Consider the following 15751-nt stretch of genomic DNA (forward strand, 5'->3'; position numbering starts at 1 on the left):
ACAATGCCTTGTAGCGCCCTGAACGGTTGAGACGTCTGACTTGTCGTGCAGAGGGAAAATTGACGAAACGTTAAATCGCATATCTCGAGAAAGCATTGAAATCAAGATTTTGGTGACGAGTGACGTACATCGTCAAATAATTGTGTGTCTTTTTTCAATATAGCGTTTGTTACGTTGTATATATAAAAAATATAGTGCTTATATTAATTAATTAATTAAAAATTAAGTAAAAGATCGTCGTTTTTGAAGAGTGAAGATTTCAACGAGGTAAGTGTTCAATTTTTTAATAATTAGCTTTATATCCATATTTAGCGTTAGAAACACTGAACACCATTACATTACATAATTCCCAATAGCGGTCGACAAAAAGAGTAAAACTAATTTCAGGAATTAATACATTTTAATCAATTTGATGCAACTCGACATCCAAATATTATATATAATTCAACAATTTATTAATATATTAATACTTAGAAAGCAGTAAGGTTAGCGATATGTTTGAAATGGTACATAAATAAATTTTGAATTAGCGAAAGTTCAGTTTCAATAATAGCGTATTGGGTATGGCTGGGCACTAGTGCTAAATTGAGAGGTAATTGTCTTTTCTTTACGATGGAAATAGACTGAGCTCATTAAAAACGAACAGACTGTCGCGGTCACATGTAATTATTGGTCTTTGCAATGTTATATGCCTTTTCAATTTCAATTTCAATGTACGCGCGTATGCAACTTCTATATGCAATATTCTAAAATAATAACCCATACGTAATCTTTGACGAGATGTAGAATGATGTTATGTAATGCGAATCTCGTGCTAGAAATACTGAACCCGTTACATTATATAATTGCGGCCGACAAGAAGAATGGAATTAATTTCAAGAATACATTTGAATCAATTTTATATAACTCGACATTCAAATATTACATATAATTCAATCATTTGCTCAATTAAAACAAATTTATCTCAATCGTAACATTGAATTACGTCATATTTATTTCGCCGAATTCTTTCAGCTTTTCTGACAATGGGTCGCAGGAAAAAGAACTCGAGAAAAAACTCGAGCTTCGCTCACAAAACGTGCGAGAGTGAATTGTCGCAAAAATCAAATTCCGTTGGAAAAGAGGCCACAGAACAGAAAGGAGAGAACCATCCTGTGCTCGAGAGCACGATCGACGTTTACGCACGTTTGAAATTGCCACTCGTGCTGCCGATGCACTCTCCGATGCATCATCGATTGTCGGACGACAGCGACGAAGAGGACACGCTCGAGCTGAACTTCTGGCCCCGCTTCGTTTTCGCGTCGAACTTGTGTCTTATCTGCATGGAGCGGTCACGGGAAACCTGCGAATTTTGCGGCATGGTCTCCTATTGCAGCGACGAGCACAAGAAGCAAGGCTGGCCGCGGCATCGTGACTTGTGCGAAGTTCTGACCGAGGTCTGCGCCATCGGAGGCGGCTTGTCGTTGATGACGGAACTTACCCCGGACGATTACCGCATTTACCGGTTGAAACTGATCGAAATCGTGGAATGCCGCTTGGGTAGGCCCCTTGAACTCTGGGAGAAAGAGGTCATTCTCTATCCGCGTGTGTGTCGTAGCTGTCGTCACTTCTCCAAAGCGCTACTATACTGTCCAGATTGCGAAATCGAGTTATACTGCCGTGGTCACGAAGACGGACACGAGCAGTGGTGTCGAGAATTTCAGGTTTTTCGCAGAGTGTTGCTCATGCAGCACGAGAACGGCCACGTGGACCCTGAGATACCGGATACTTTTCAAAAGGATCCACTTTGTCTCCCGGATGATTTCGACTCGTTGATGGCGCGACTTTACGATTGTTTGCCTTATTATCGCGATATGGATTGCTACACGTACTGTAATCTTTCGCACATATCGACTATTCCGCTGACCGCTCTGTATTCCATGCAAATTTCGTGTCAGAACTGGGGAATCGTCGATACTTTCGTGGTCCATGTGATAGGCGCGGAATTTCAGTTCGAATGTATAAATTTGCACGTATGGGAAAAGTTCTTCCTGCATTTAATTCCAAATTTGAAGCGTCTCAGATTGATGTTCATCGGACCGGAATTGAGACTGCCGACGGTTCCGTTGAAACTGTTAACCGCTGTAAAAATCTGCTCGGCCTGTAAAACATCCGATCGTCACGTAAACGTCTCGTTTCATCCTGGTAAATTCTATCACGATTTCTGTCGTTCAAAACAGTTCATAAAACCGGATCTCGTGTGTCTTTTTAACCCGGGTCTTTATCGGGAAACTGGTTTTGAAGGTAGAGACACGTGGCCGGATACGATAAGGGAATTCTGCAAAACGAGTGTTCCTATTTGTGTGACGTCTTACACGAAGCATGAAATTCCTCGAGAAATGATGAGGATAAAATCGATCGCCGATACGGAAACGATTCTGAAGCCGCGGAGAAATCCATACGCATCGATTAAACCCGACAGGAACTTCGTTAGCGACGATACAGCGCCACTAATTTATAAAAATTATTATCTCGCTATTGTAAGGGGAAAATTGTAAAAACATTAGGATGAATTTGTGATGAATTTTCTGGAATTTATTTCGCATTTTGTTTCACACGAATGTTTTCATTGAATATTTACGAAGAAATGTATTTGTATAATGTACAATTTTATTTTTTAACGTTGCTTCAGTTTTATATATGTATTCGCGAAATTTGTAAAAAAAATTATTCGACAAGAACAACCAAAATTGTTAAATTCAATGTATATAATAATAAAAAAGTTTTCATTATTAAATTACTTTTAACTTTTTTTCTAATTGTTTAAGTTAGATTATCATTTAAGTGACTTATTCTCGTATACATTTATATATTTACATAATTATTATGACATAAAAGCTTAAGAACTATTTTAATCACACACAGTTATAATCTATATATAATTGCATCTCTCATTTAAGCTAACACAGTTCGTTTGTTAGTTTATAACTAAAATATACGTTTCAAAATGATGTATAAGTATGTACATAGATCCGTATCTATTTCCTTTGTATAAGTAACACATAAAAGTACATATAACTTTTCCATTTTACATAAACTGTGAATAAAAATGTTTGCAATTTTTTACAAGATTTTATATATCACGAAATTTAACGTACAAAAAATATTGGATAATATTATATTTTTCATGTTTCGACAGCAGTATTATATTCAATAGTATTTATGTGTTTGATACGTATCTTATATTATAAACACGTCTTCTAATGATTGATAGATAAAAATTCTTTAAAGAAATTTCACGCGAATTAACTAAATATGTATCGTTGTTATCACATTTAACGAAATCGTAAAAATATCATCGTTAATAAAAGAGTTATTATAGTCATAGATGACATAATGTTCTGTCCTGCTGAATTGTGCCATTTGACATTGTGTTTTTCCATGTTGATGGCATAAAAATAACGATGATAAGCGTCGTCACAATGAGACGGCCAGTCTTTGAAGCATGCTGCGTATGCTATGGCGTGAGCAATGTAATTCTGCTCAAAAGTACCTCGAAACAAATGCGCGTAGGGGCCTGCAAAAGATATTATTTTTTATTATTTCCCGCAACCATTACTCTTGAGGAAAAAGAACAATTACAATTTCGCTGCATTTAATTTTATAATGGATTTTAGGAGATCGTGAAAATAAAATTGAAATTTAACAATACAATTAACGTTTTCTAATCTTTTAATTCTGAAAGAATTCGTCAGGAAATTTTTCGTTTTTTACCGATAGCGTAAACCCCGACGTCTTCTCCGCCGTGAGTCTCGTCTTTGAGGCCGATAGCAGCGAAATTCCTATAGAAGGGTTTATCGCGATTCGGGTCCTCTTCAACTTTCCTCCAAGTCTCGTTGATGTTGTTGCTGTCGTTTCTTCGATGATAGTAAAATCCTGGACCGTTGATGTAGGATAGCGTTTCATAAGGCTTGATTTTCGGATCTTCGACTTTGTTAGCGAAGCCGAGGATGTCATTGCCTCTCGTTGGATATCCGTTCAGTGAAAATGAATGCGAATGATCAGCTGTGACGATGATTAGTGTGTCCTCTACTTGCACCTGCTGAAGAGCTACTAGGACTGCTTCTTCGAGTTCCGATAATTCGCGCATTGCTAGTTTCGCGAAATTACCGTGATGAGCTAAATCAATCTTGCCGCTTTCGACCTAGAGAATTAAAAAGCATAAATTAATATTTTATTAAATAATTCTATCCATTTATTAACATTGTGTTATTACATATACACATGAAATAATGTATGTAAAGTTTCTTTTTCATCATTGCGTGGAGAATATGACGGGAAAACTTAATCCTTTACATAGGAAAATACGGCTTGCCAAGAGTTAGTTATTCGGCCAAATAAATTAATTTCATTATTTTATCATTTCGCATATAGAATTACGAAACAATGGCTTGCAAGCATTATTCTGTCGTTTATAGATAACGACCATCAAGTTCTTCGATTTGACGTTCTCTTCTCTACTCGGACAAAGATTGCGGTGTTCTCAAATTACGCGTAAAATCATGCGCTCAAGTAATGCGGCCTAGACCGGCTTCCGGCAAGATGAAACCCTAAAAACACGTGTCTAAGAACGCATTACACGAAAATGACCCCGCAATTTGCATAAGAATCGCATTGTTATTAATCCGTCGGTATTCCTTAATGCACCATCTTGGTTAACGTACGTTTCATTAATGTCATTTTAATATTCATCGAGCATGTTGCTTTTGTGCATAATGCTCGCTTTGCGTCACAACCTGCGTCACAACCTGATTCGTGTTTGCCATGAATGTTCATCGTCGACGTTGGCGACTACTCACCATCAGGACAAATCCGTTTTTGCTCTTCTTTAACATTCTTATAGCCTGTAATGTCATATTGGACAACGAGGGCGTCTCGCTGGTCTTCACGGCGTGATACGGCATGTGACTGGGCGAGAAAATGCCGAGGACGTGAGAGGTTTTGCTGATATCGAGAGACATGAGGTCCTGCGTGTTGTTGACGAATTTTCCTTGCGGATGTGCTGCTTGCCATTCCTTCGCCAAATTTCTACCGTCATTCCGTACACAACTGTCAGTTTCATTTGATTCCATTGGTATACCCAAGTATTGTCCACCGCCACCCATGATAACCTTTCAAAAGATATCGATATTAGATGCAAGGAGCGACATAGTTGCAATTTTAGAACATTTAGAGTATTTTATAAAAAAATCGATATACATTTATATCTTATTCTGTACATAATTTTTATTATATTTTTAGATCATCATATTGTTTTACTGATAATTTCTTTTCGTGCTAGTAGTTTTTTCATCATTGTTCACATACAAACGCTAAATATTTTTCATTTGTCTGTTTGTTTAAATTCTTCAGTATCTCTATTCATATGGATTCTGACAATCTGTTAATTTAGGAATTGCATTAATTTTTCTACAAATACAAAAAATATATGTGCGTTTAATTACTTTGAATTGACTTCCTGGTTCATCCTCCATGAGTTGTCTCGCGATATCCTTCAAGCAATCCCTTTGGTCTTTCGGTATCTTGTTATCACATTCCCAATCTCGATGATTGGTATGCGCATAAAGTCCCGCGGGAGTGGCATGGGTCACGCGAGTGGTGGTAACAAATCCTGTTAATTGCGCGCTCCGATTATTAAAAAAATTTATTTATTGCTCATCAGAATAACTCGACACATTAAAAGTGTTTGTTTCAGATTCGTTTTATATCTCAAGATATATTGCGCGATATCAGTACTGAGATAAAATTTGCATTATATTACAGTACGTTTTGTAATATAAAAGACATGTTTATGTTAACTCATTCACATAATACTAGCAAAGAAAGAAGCTGCAACAAGGAACTCATTAAATGCTATTTGTCGACTCACTTTGTCATACAAAAAGACTATTATTTCGTCAAAGTAGAAATAAGTCACGGCCGACCAACCGTCCTCGACAAGGTGGAAGGTCGGCTTATGACCTCCTCGTTTTATTGAGCAGACTTTCACTGTGTATAACCTCAACGAGGTTCACTCAGTACCAACACTTATGTTAATGGAATAGTCAATCGCGCGTGACACGTGTTCTCTACAGAATTGATACTCTACTCGTATACTCTATTATGAGAAGTGATATTTATATCAAGCGTTATTTCCGTCGTTAATAATTTAATTAAAATAAAAAATCAAATTTTTTCACAGTCAAAACTTGTGTATGAAGTAAATTATTAAAACATATTCTCTCTCTTAAATTCTGATTTTAATTCCGTCGAATGAAATTTCTTTTCATTATCTTAATTCATTAAAAAATTATAAATTTTGCTTGAGCCTGCATGCTTGAGCATGCATGGTTGTGTGCAGATCTAAATCTAATTTCGTAAACGTATTGTGTGCCGATATTAAAAATTATAATTGATAGATTCACTATCTTATTCGGAAATAAAGGCTTATTCAAAAGATTTCTATATATTGTTGAAATATTGTCTTATGCGGGAAGTTGTATTCAATTAATAATTTAATCATTTGATAACATCGACGACGCACTAATTTTAATTCGATCGATTCTAGATCCTCGAAATGTTTTATGCGATATATAAATTTCAAGCACGAATCTATGTCAAGGTTCTATTAACACGTTCCGTGCCGGACCGATTTTTGGAGACTTTTCGTTTAGGCCGTGTGGGGCGTATACGTCCCACACTTTTACGATTAAATAAACTTGCTTTTGACGTATGCCTTATAGTTTTTCAATAATACAAGGCCGTAATTATCAAGAAAAGGGTGTAGAGTTTAATATGCATTAGACAACAAAGCAATAAATTTAATTTTTAAGGAATTGTTTTAACAAACACACGGTCGAACATTTACTCTACTAGGCGAGTCGCATGCTCTTAGATAATCATTTTAATTGGCCTAAATTGATATAAAATAAAACATTTTATCTTAAATACGTTTGATATTATTGTTTATGTTACAAAGTTGTTAAAAATCACAAAGGCATATTGCGGTGAACTTTGTTGAAACAAGGCAAACATAAATGTGGTTTATCTGAACAACTATCGCAGAATGTTGAAACTTTTATAGTGGAATTTCTTGCCGATTTTGAACCAAACGTTTTAATGTTATTTTCATAACAAATTTTACAACGCCTTCTTACTGAATTGAAGCTGCCCTCCTTTTTTTTAATTTCATGGCGAATTCTTTTTGGTGTTATGGGTACAGAATTATTATCATCGTAGGACATCAGATGCATAGCTAATTTTTTCCTAAATTCGATACTTGATAATTCATTGTAGGTAAGACTATTATATATAATCTATGCATTTACGATAGCTATGTTTAACCGTTTGAGTGCCAAGCGGCGCGATCGCGCTTCTTCTGTTCTCTTCTGAAAACTGCAACGCTCTGGGCTGCGAAGCCCATAATCACAGGCTCGGTTTTTCTCGATGCACAACTTTACGGTGACCTTTCAATCTTCGGTAAAAAAAGATATGAAATGATTATTGCATGTAAGCTGAAAACAGCGCTATCGCGCCGCTTGGCAATTTTCGACACGGAATATAACAAGCGCTATCGCGCCGCTTGGCAATTTTCGACACGGAATATAACAAGCGCTATCGCGCCGCTTGGCAAGTTTCGATCGGGAAATGAGAAAGGCCCGTGGCACTCAAACGGTTAAGCAAAGTTTAAATACAATTTTTTTATACCATTTTGCTGATTTACGTAAAGGATTGCAGTATACGACGATATTTGATCGGAGACATCTACATAGGACTTTCCTTCATTATAATCTATCACAAGTTTTCGGTTTTACGCAATTATATCGCAATTATATATTATTATATAAAAAGTGACTGCCACGCCGCGTGGGGACTTTATAATAAATTAAAAAAAAATACTTCGTTTTTCAATGAGAATCCCAAACGGTCCGAACGGAAAGTTCAGCGTGGGGCGCATACGCCCCACGCGGCACGGAAAGTGTTAATAGTTGTGGATTATCGATAAAATCTTCTATTTATCGATCGATCGACATTCGAATGATTAATGACGGCTAACAACTGCTCTGTTATCACGATTGAATTCATGATTAGCTCTACTCACTAGATTTTTCCTGGTAGTAGATTTGTTTATAATTCGGATAAAATATTAAATCCTAAGACTTTCTCATCTATAAAATTATTTCTCATTCCACAAATAATTTAAAATAACCCTACGCGCCGCTTCTCGGTCATGTCATAATTTCAATTTTATAAACTCTTTTCGCAAACGTTTTACCATTATTTTAACTTTGATTAAAAAGCAGATACGCGTAAGACAAAACTACAGGGAGATATTGGGAAATTATGGACGGCTAAAAGTAAAATATATAACTGCTTCGGACGTTTTACTTTAAGAAAATCACGTTATAATTACTAAGAGGATTCTTACCTGTGTCTTTGCCAGATTGTTGCGCCCAATCGGCTATTGTGGTCACTTTGCTAGCCTCATTGATCTTTTTATCGCACTTCTTGAGCTTGGCTTTAGCATCCAATCCAATAATGCTGTATCGGCATTTCACGCCGGAGAATATAGCAGTGGCTGTTCCCGCGGAATCGGGTACTTGCATGTCCACGTTGTAAGTCTACGTGATAATTAGAAAATAATAATTAAAATTATACTTGTGCTTAATGTATGATGTAATTTCGGGAATAGATAAAAATCGATTTGTGGAGATAGTCTTTCGTGCGTCATGTTGATGTTATTGGCTTGTCAAGTACTTGATCGCTCTCAAAATCTCGGTATCACCAAATAAATCTTTTTGCATTGTCATTTAGATAGTAAAATGACGATAGTATCAACCATGTTGTTGATACGTTGTTGTCGCGTGATGAAGCGACAAGCAGCAGACCTATTTGCGTTCAACTAGCTACCGCAAGATCGACGAGGATTAATTGTAATGCGAGCGCCACGATAGTTGTATTTTCTCGTCTCGTGAATAAACGCGACGTTTTTATCAAAGCGTGGAATTAAGCGGCTTAACGTGACAGGATTCCCAATATTGCGAAATTATTGCCGTCGCGAGTTAAAGGCGCGATCAACAGTGTGATTTAAATACCTTGGCGAGGCCTGTGTTAGGAAACTTCTCGAATGCGAGTTGGTATTCCTCGCCAGCCTGGCCCTTGAGTTGACCTTTGTAAATTCGGCCGGCCGTGATGCTGGCCAGACCCATGCCGTCCCCAATGAAGATGATCACATTCTTGGCACGGTTCTCGTTGTTCCGGTAGGTCAGGATCCTGTGCAGCGTCTCTTGGCCGGACTTCAGCCAGAAGGACATATCTGATGAGAGATCAGAGTTTCGCCTCGTTGCCAAGGAATACTACATTGATCGATCGTGACACGCAAAACGAATTTATGCAAATAATGTCGGGCAATTTGAAAGATGTCTTAAAGATGCCTCAAGGACACTTCACAACTTAATCACAACGGTGGTTCTAGACCCTTAGGCTGTACGAATAGTATTGGCAAATAGGCTCCACTTAGCGCGATTTCCTGTTCTTTTCTAGATTATAATCTTACGCATGATACAGATAATGAAAGGAAATATAAATGAAATTAATCGCAAGCGATGTTTGCGTAATCAGCCGTTAAATGTTCATTTAGTTCGGGGCTATGAAGCATCGGAAGATAAGCGCAAGTAATAAATATGTTTGGAAAACAAATTATAACGGCTTATTTGTTAAAGTGATTGAATGTACAATATGCACTTTTGATTTTGGTGAGATCTAATGTCAGGAAAAAGAATTTCAAAAGTATTGTACGATCAAAACAACATCGTTAATATCTTCGTAACTTTTTTCTATATAACTATAAACTCAAAATAATATCAAAATACAAATATTTCAAAACATTGCAAGAGTGTAGTGCCAGTAATGGTAGACAAAGATCGAACTTTGTACACGTTATTTTATCGATTTAAAGATAAATATTTACGCAATAGGAAATTCCAACAATGAGAACGGCATGCTTTCTATATCTTTCCAGAGATATATTCACATGCAGCGTACATTGTATATATTTCTTTTATATATATTTTATACTTTTTGTAACTCGCATCTTATTCGTGCTGAATCCAAAAATTATAGTCAAAATAGTCTTAGTATCTGGGAAAAATTTTGGGTTACATTTTAAACGGAAAAAAGCAACATTAAATATATTTTTATGTTCAAATTCAACTTCATCTGTGTAAACAGCGGGCTTCATGAAGAAAATGGAAATGCCGATATAACAATTATTTTGTAAAATGTAAATTATAACAGACCTTCGTAATCTGTGGATCCCTTATTCAGCGCTTCGGAGTTGCGTAGAACCGTCATGACGCAAAGTAGTAGGACACAGCGTTTCATTGTGAATGTTTATTTCCTGCAACATGTCGGAAATATAATCCATCATTACTCGAAAAAAATTATTCCTTCGGATCCGTGTAATTCCGGGTCCCGCACGTCCGAAAATATTTATCGACCGTTATCAAAGCTACGCGAGAAATTCTCGTTAGCGTTAAAATTTATTTAAATGGAAGTATCGGTTTGACGAGTATTTTGTTTCTTCAACGATACACCTGTTTTAATGCAATGTTGCATTGGAGCCTTTTTATTTTTAACTATTCGGCCGAAGTTTTTATGGTGTAACGTAAAATGAATAACGAAATGGAGCGTGTACTTGTTTCACGCTCGTTTTATTTTGGTAACCTTTGAATCTACGCGTCGAATAACTCGAAAGTAAATTCTCACTGAAAATATCGCATTATCTGTCGTATTTTCAAACATTTCTGTTATCGTATACTTTATTTCACACGAATGGTATCTCACACGGAATAATTATCCTGAACAAGCTACTATCATAAATATTCATAAACTATTTATGTATGTGCGTATCTGAACATTTGTGTAATTAGTTCTTGGAAACGTGTCTCGAGAAAAAAAATATTGCGAATACTATTTTATCGCGATCTTCTGAAACTAACATTTTCCTTATGCGGCGCGATGTCTCCGCATAAATTAAGTGACCGAAACGAAAAAATTATTTCTTTCGTGTGGTTTCACATCATTCCATCGCCACGTGATTCGATTTATCTTCTCCACTAATTCCGTTTCGCGCAATCTTCAAATAATGCGCATACGTTGATATCGCAATTAGTGTAGCTAAGGTTCTTTTTATTCAATTGCTTCAATTTTAACTCTCCAGTAGTTTTGTATCAAGCAGTTCTCGTGATAAAGAGGAATTACAAAAAAAGAAGGATCGATATGTTACAAGCGAAAATTATAACTGTTTTTAATTCTTCTATTGTTCCTTATTTCGGACAATTCTTATTTGCTTGATCAGCATCTCCATATGTAAAATTTTTCTGCTTTTATGTAACCAGCAGTAAATATTATTTCCATTTCTTCGTGGATAATAGTTATTATGTAATCTAGTAGTTCTGTTTAAAATATTGTCATTATAGGTACGTTGGTTTGAAAATTTGTTTGTTACGGCAGTACATAATTGGATGTAATTACACGACTGACGATAACTAGTTATAAGCAATCTTCATATGTTTATGTTATATGTTACCTTCCGAAGAACTCGAGAAATAGTGTGTTTACTAACAAGATGTTTACCGAATCTGCGCGCGTGTTCCGGCGAATACTAACAGTAACATTACATAACAACAATTGTCGTAACAATTTTTAGTGATTATTCCTGTTTCCTTGTTTCAAGACGTGTATTGCCTTTCTTTTTTCAATCTAGAATACTGCAAACGTTTATATTGTTTTTTATTCAAACACTAACAAATGCGCTAATCAAGCGATATTTAATACATCTAAATAAGTAATATATCAAAACAAAGTTACATCTGCTTATTCCCGGAATATACTTTTCCAGGAATCCTGATCTTGCGTAAAATTTTCTCCTCCGATTTATTTCACAGAAGATCCGTCGCAATATTAATCAATCAATTCGTACCTTCCACCGCAATATCTCGCTCATTCGCGCGACACAATACACAGCTACGATATTAGCGTACACATACGAATGGGGTCGTATGTCGACCCAGTTCCTGGTCTCTTCGCAATAACGCCGAAGTGTCCGTTGGGCACGTGTTTCACATGCACCCCGAGATGCGGTATCGGCTTTAATTTCAGACGCGGTAAATAAGAGAAAGCTTATTGTGGCACCTACCTGGACGAAAGTGTCGAGAGGAAAGTCAGCGTCGGTATCGGGAATGTGTTGGTACTGTTTGACAATGTCAATTCGACGGTGCCTTTTCGACACGTCAATTCAACGTTGCCTGCGAACGATGCTTGACTTGAAACGTGACATCCTTGGGAATGAAGCACGGCACTGCGGGCAGCGTTCTTTAAAACGAGTCGCGTGTAATTATCTTGTCGCCTTCCGCTCTATTGGCCACCGATAGGAGCACGTAGAAAAGTAGCGGCCGTAATTCCTTTCAAATTGCGGCAGCGTAGCCGGAAAGTGCGAGTTTAAGCCGAAGCGGAGATACCCGAACGTGCCCGCGAACGAGTCAGCTTTGTCACTTTATATAGCGTTTCAAAGGCCGTGGCGGATTGTGCACGAAGTGGCGAAGCGTGCAAGGGACACTGGTTCTGCGTGCGGAAAGAGGAAGGGGATCCCCTCGTGTACTGCTAATCCGACCGTAATTGACCGGCTCGGTGCCATTTTGTCTTATGTCCGCGATACAGATTAATTCGTGTGCTCCCGAACACCTTGCCGCAAGTTCTTCCCTTATCTCATGGCGGCACGGATGAGGAAGAGGAGGACTCGCGCCGCAGTCGTTCTTTTTCTTTTTTTTTTTTCGACAAATTCCAATTCGAATATCGGCTATCGGACTCAGAGGAATTTTAATTTTACCGGCGGACGCTTTCACGAATGTGAAATCGACGATTATGTCATCTGATCGCGTCTTTGAAGCTTGGCTCGCAAAGGTTGATACACTTCCTATCGTTTTTCGGGCTCAAAAGTTATTGGTTCCTCGGTACTTTTTTTTTATTGAAAACCGATTCCGATTTGGTTAAAGGATTGTCGTTTTGAAATCGTCGGTAAAATTAAAATCGATAGCTTCAGAAAACTTTATGTATATAAATGGAAAAATTAATATTCGCGACGTACGTATATATGTATATATGTATTTGAACAATACTTACGTAGTTAGTATGGAATTACGGTGTATTCTGACTGTTTTGTTACATAAACATGAATTTTATCAGTTTCTCTCAATTGGTTAATTAAAATTTTAAATTTTTCGTACGATTCCAAGGTTCGCGTAGTTCCGTCGCTAAAATACCGTTACTCTACATGGTCGCAATTTTAACTTTTTTGCTATTAACAAAAGGAAACGTATTCGCATCATTACCTCTAATCTTGTCATTTCTTTGAGCAATGATAATATAATGCGAGAAAAACCATTATATCGTTTATAAACTATTCGAGCGTAAGTAACAATACGTCTAATCATTGTTAATAAGAAAGTAATCATTCACACAATGATATATTATTTGCTAATCAAGATGAACATTTTGATATTAATCTAACTATTTTCTAATAATAGTCTTCTCGAAGTTTTTAAATATTTCTTTTTAAGGAAATATGCCATCATACCAGCGACGTTCAGTTAGAAATAATACGTCTGGCCAGATGCGCAATATCATTGTTGTAATGCGCGCAATAATTCAGAAAAGTGCTTTAGATCTGTTGAATAATGGTATTCATTATCATATCCATTGCTAGTCAGATTTATAACGTTTATTCACGTCTATTCTTATCTATTCCTATCTATTTTTTACATCTAGCTTTTCCTGCAATATTTCAGCTCATTTTGCATCTGCTGAAACTGACTAGAATACTTTCCGTATTTGACCTCGAAACTCTCTATATATTTTTCTCATATTTATAGGTGTAAAAAATATCGCTATTTACGTAACTGAATAATTTAAGACACGCAGTTTTTCTCTTTGATGTTAATATCATTTTTAATGACAATTTATTTAATGTTCACGGAAAAAGAGAATTCAAATTCTTGTCAGGATTGGGAAAGTTATTTTTTGAAAGTAACTAGGTATCATTATTCATTACCGATCAAAAAACATAATTCGTTCCATTACCGCATTCCGTTATTAATTTTGAAAAGTAACTCGTTATCGTTATTTAAAATATAACGAATCGTAATTATTATCATTATTTTATTTATTTATTTAATACAAGTCTAAGCCAAGCGTGTGTCTGTTTATTAAAGATAAATTTACTAGAGATAACTTAAAGATAAAAAGTCACATTTCTTAAGGTTTTTTATTAAATAAACAAACTTATTAAATTTTACTCAAATTCTTTATTAACTTTAACTTAACTTTAAACTTTAACTTGAAACAGGAATTGAAGCTCCATCATATCACCGTGAAAACAACCTCTATATGATGTTAATACGAAGCATTTAAAGCTGAATAATCGTTCTACTGATGCAAATTTGGAAAAGTAGCGTATTGTTTATTTAAAAAGTTTTAAGTTTTTTTAAATATTTGATAATCGTTTAACATTTTTACATTACTAAGTTCAAATTTAAAAAAATTATTACAATTCTTCCGTTTCGAATTGAAAAGGCTTTATTTTTCGATGAAAAGCAATAAAATCATCGTTATTATCGGATATTTTATCACTGCTTGGAGAACTTTCTTTCAATCGAATATTTAATAGATCTTCCAAATAACTTGCCGCAAGATTTCTCTTATCTTTGCTTAACCAGTCTGATTTGAATTTCACATGTAAACACGGATACGATTATTAATTCCTTTTTTCTTAATGTCGTGATGAATCTTAAATGAAATATATAGAGTTTACCAAAAGTATGAAATAGTGGAATATCTTAAAAACGAAGTAATTGATAAAAAATAGTTCTAACAAAAGTTATAAGATTTTTAGGGCGATATAAGTTAATGACCTTAATTGATTAATTTCATTATAATCAATAATTCAAAATTATTTCAAGATTAACTCTATTTTTTTCGTCGAATCATATAGTTTTTTTTATCAATTGCTTCATTTTTAAAAATATTCTATTGTTTCCACATTTTTGGAAAACTCTGTATGGAAGAGAAGATGTCATGGCCCTTGTAGATATTATGGCCCCTCTTAATATCTCCACTGTTAGTGGATTTTTGTAATTACTTGTAGAATCATTTTTTCAGTAGCCTGTTGTTATGTAGCGACGCTAATATGTCAATACACAATAGTCAATATTTATTATAACGCATTTTTACTTTTGATCATTTCGAAACGTTTTCAAGGTATATTTTAACATTTCATTATATATTTTCTCATTCTTTTTAAACTTGAGTGTATTTTTACATAAATATATGTAATATATATTTAAGTATTTTATTTAACATTTCATTTAGCTATATACATTTCGAGTTGTGCAAAGCTAAACGATAGCATGGTATTTTGCTAATATAACCTTTTAAAAGTTTCGACAAGGACTTCTTTTTTAAGGTTTTCATATTAAAGTAGTCGATAAATCGATTCTATAATTCACTGTTGCATTTCTGTTTGCGTCACACTGCTGTCCTGATAGATTGTATCTTCTGAAAAATAAGTCAGTATCTACATTAAAAATGCATTATACTCATTGTTATTCCTTCTAAAAGTTAATTTAGGTACATATATAATTTTGTGGCCAAATCCTGTGTTATCTTCAGCAAAATG

At 35.5% G+C, this 15751-nt stretch overlaps 2 protein-coding genes across 3 annotated transcripts; one reads left to right on the forward strand and one right to left on the reverse strand.

The window, feature by feature from the left end:
• Positions 1 to 22: 22 nt before the first annotated feature.
• LOC106741307 lies at positions 23 to 2706 on the forward strand. Its single transcript, XM_014613127.1, has 2 exons — positions 23 to 267; positions 1015 to 2706. The coding sequence occupies exon 2, from the start codon at positions 1026 to 1028 to the stop codon at positions 2535 to 2537; it is 1512 nt and encodes a 503-aa protein (XP_014468613.1). The 5' UTR covers positions 23 to 267; positions 1015 to 1025; the 3' UTR covers positions 2538 to 2706.
• Positions 2707 to 2777: 71 nt separating this feature from the next.
• On the reverse strand, positions 2778 to 12592 carry LOC106741534 (alkaline phosphatase 4-like). Of its 2 annotated transcripts, XM_014613661.1 has the most exons (8): positions 12218 to 12592; positions 10317 to 10417; positions 9114 to 9334; positions 8447 to 8639; positions 5484 to 5650; positions 4839 to 5150; positions 3754 to 4183; positions 2778 to 3556 (listed from the first exon to the last, which is right to left on the reverse strand). In XM_014613661.1, the coding sequence occupies exons 2-8, from the start codon at positions 10399 to 10401 to the stop codon at positions 3315 to 3317; spliced, it is 1650 nt and encodes a 549-aa protein (XP_014469147.1). In that variant the 5' UTR covers positions 10402 to 10417; positions 12218 to 12592; the 3' UTR covers positions 2778 to 3314. The 2 variants fall into 2 exon arrangements, with proteins under 2 accessions (XP_014469147.1, XP_014469148.1); XM_014613662.1 differs by lacking the exon at positions 12218 to 12592 and having other exon boundaries at positions 9114 to 9374; positions 10317 to 10382.
• Between the last annotated feature and the right edge of the window lie 3159 nt (positions 12593 to 15751).

The sequence above is a fragment of the Dinoponera quadriceps genome, unplaced genomic scaffold, assembly GCF_001313825.1.
Source record: "Dinoponera quadriceps isolate SergipeBrazil2010 unplaced genomic scaffold, ASM131382v1 scaffold405, whole genome shotgun sequence".
Classification (NCBI taxonomy): domain Eukaryota; kingdom Metazoa; phylum Arthropoda; class Insecta; order Hymenoptera; family Formicidae; genus Dinoponera; species Dinoponera quadriceps.

Bases quoted from the DNA above. Each gene is read 5' to 3' on its own strand.
- LOC106741307 (XM_014613127.1), top strand. From the start codon at position 1,026: ATGGGTCGCAGGAAAAAGAACTCGAGAAAAAACTCGAGCTTCGCTCAC.
- LOC106741534 (XM_014613661.1), bottom strand. From the start codon at position 10,401: ATGAAACGCTGTGTCCTACTACTTTGCGTCATGACGGTTCTACGCAAC. The intron at 5,151-5,483 runs GTAATTAAACGC...ATCTTTTGAAAG, and splicing joins AACCAGGAAGTCAATTCAAA to GTTATCATGGGTGGCGGTGG. The intron at 4,184-4,838 runs GTGAGTAGTCGC...TTAATTCTCTAG, and splicing joins AAAACGGATTTGTCCTGATG to GTCGAAAGCGGCAAGATTGA.